Raw genomic sequence first — 2,500 nt, forward strand, 5'->3', positions numbered from 1 at the left:
CTCGTGAGTTTTAAAGCAGAAAGAAAACCCGAAAAAAACACCCGGGTGTCCACACACGCACGCACGCACGCGCACACACACGCACACACACACACACACACACCTTGCAGCGTTTCTCTGCACTGGACGACCACCACAGTGTGTCGTCGGCGTGTTGGGCGAAGGGGCTGATGGGAAATTGCGCAAGACGCTCTACGGCGAAGAACTGAGCGTCTGCTTTTCACTGTGATCCAACACACACACACCCACCCACCCACAGAGACACACACACACACACACACAGACACACACACACACACACACACCCTGGTATTGAAGTCACGGTACTGGTATCGAAATCTTTGGAAGGACAAGCAAACATTGCCATGGAAACCGTCCACACTGAGGGCTGAAACTGAGACGGCGTCTCCAGCCCGGCTTGTGTCTGCCTCAACACGTAGACTTCCTGTTTACAGCCTAGAATGATTTCAGTTGAGTCACACACAAGAAACTGCTGACTCACCTCCACTGCTGCTGCTGCTGTCCTTCGGCGTGGACTCAGTGGAGGAAACCTCACCGCCAGAGGTCACCTGGAAACAGACATCAGACACGCAGCCAATCAGGTCACTGGAGACACGTTCAGGTCTCTCACACACACACACAGAGACACACACACACACACATACATAGAGACACACACACACAGAGACACACACAGACACACACACACACATACATAGAGACACACACAGAGACACACACACACATATAGAGAGACACACACACACACACACACACACACATATAGAGAGACACACACACAGACACATACATAGAGACACACACACACACACATAGAGACACACACACACACACAGACACACACACATAGAGACACACACACACACGCAGATATAGAGACACACACAGACACATATTTAGAGACACACACACACACACATAGAGACACACACACACACATAGAGACACACACACACACACACACACACACACACACAGACACACGCATATAGAGACACACACACAGACACATATTTAGAGACACACACACACACACATAGAGACACACACACACACACACACACATAGAGACACACACACACACACACACACACACACACACACAGAGAGGTGAACACACCTAGGTCACTTAAGGACTGTAACACAACTTAAGGACAAAATATGAGCCAGTGGTTTCCCTGCAGGTATTTTAGTTGACACGGCAACCATGTTTTCATGCTGTACTGTTTACTTTAATGTTTTACATACAGCAACTCCAGAGGTTACATGCAACAGAAATGAGTTCCTACCCTTATATGACGTTTTCACTGCAGCTAACTTGATACCAGGTGAGACAGAGTGAGCCTTAATACGCCGTGTCTGCCATCCTGTGTTACGCTACGCATTTCATACTTGTGAGAAATGATATTTTTATTTTATTTTTGTTATTTAAGTGACGGTCTACATTGCATCGTTGTGGGGAATGTATTTTAGCCTGTTAGCTAGCCTTTAGCTGTTAGCCATAAGACAGGGATAAAGACTATCGGACTGGTATCGGACTGGTATCGGACTGGTATCGGACTGGTATCGGACTGGTATCGGTAGGGAAAGTGGTATCGGACTGGTATCGGACTGGTATCGGTAGGGAAAGTGGTATCGGACTGGTATCGGACTGGTATCGGTAGGGAAAGTGGTATCGGACTGGTATCGGACTGGTATCGGACTGGTATCGGACTGGTATCGGTAGGGGAAAGTGGTATCGGACTGGTATCGGACTGGTATCGGACTGGTATCGGACTGGTATCGGACTGGTATCGGTAGGGAAAGTGGTATCGGACTGGTATCAGACTGGTATCAGACTGGTATCGGACTGGTATCAGACTGGTATCGGACTGGTATCAGACTGGTATCGGACTGGTATCGGTAGGGAAAGTGATATCGGACTGGTATCGGACTGGTATCGGTAGGGAAAGTGATATCGGACTGGTATCAGACAGGTATCGGACTGGTATCGGACTGGTATCGGTAGGGAAAGTGGTATCGGACTGGTATCAGACTGGTATCGGACTGGTATCGGACTGGTATCGGTAGGGGAAAGTGGTATCGGACTGGTATCAGACTGGTATCGGACTGGTATCGGACTGGTATCGGACTGGTATCGGTAGGGAAAGTGGTATCGGACTGGTATCGGTAGGGAAAGTGGTATCGGACTGGTATCGGACTGGTATCGGTAGGGAAAGTGGTATCGGACTGGTATCGGACTGGTATCGGACTGGTATCGGACTGGTATCGGACTGGTATCGGACTGGTATCGGTAGGGGAAAGTGGTATCGGACTGGTATCGGACTGGTATCGGACTGGTATCGGTAGGGAAAGTGGTATCGGACTGGTATCGGACTGGTATCGGTAGGGGAAAGTGGTATCGGACTGGTATCAGACAGGTATCGGACTGGTATCGGACTGGTATCGGTAGGGGAAAGTGGTATCGGACTGGTATCAG

General features: G+C 49.2%; 1 protein-coding gene across 5 annotated transcripts in view; it reads right to left on the bottom strand.

The window, feature by feature from the left end:
- The window catches only part of wdr62 (WD repeat domain 62), a 38,963-nt gene that overhangs the window by 4,375 nt on the left and 32,088 nt on the right, over nucleotides 1-2,500 (bottom strand). For 4 of the 5 annotated variants that reach the window (XM_078247233.1, XM_078247232.1, XM_078247234.1 and 1 more), the window contains exons 28-29: nucleotides 503-569; nucleotides 104-223 (exon numbers count right to left, since the gene is read on the bottom strand). In XM_078247233.1, coding sequence (XP_078103359.1) covers nucleotides 104-223; nucleotides 503-569 — 187 coding nt within the window. The remainder of the gene's footprint in view (nucleotides 1-103; nucleotides 224-502; nucleotides 570-2,500) is intronic. The other variant, XM_078247235.1, reaches the window with a different exon arrangement.

This window comes from Sander vitreus, chromosome 3 (assembly GCF_031162955.1).
Source record: "Sander vitreus isolate 19-12246 chromosome 3, sanVit1, whole genome shotgun sequence".
NCBI lineage: Eukaryota > Metazoa > Chordata > Actinopteri > Perciformes > Percidae > Sander > Sander vitreus.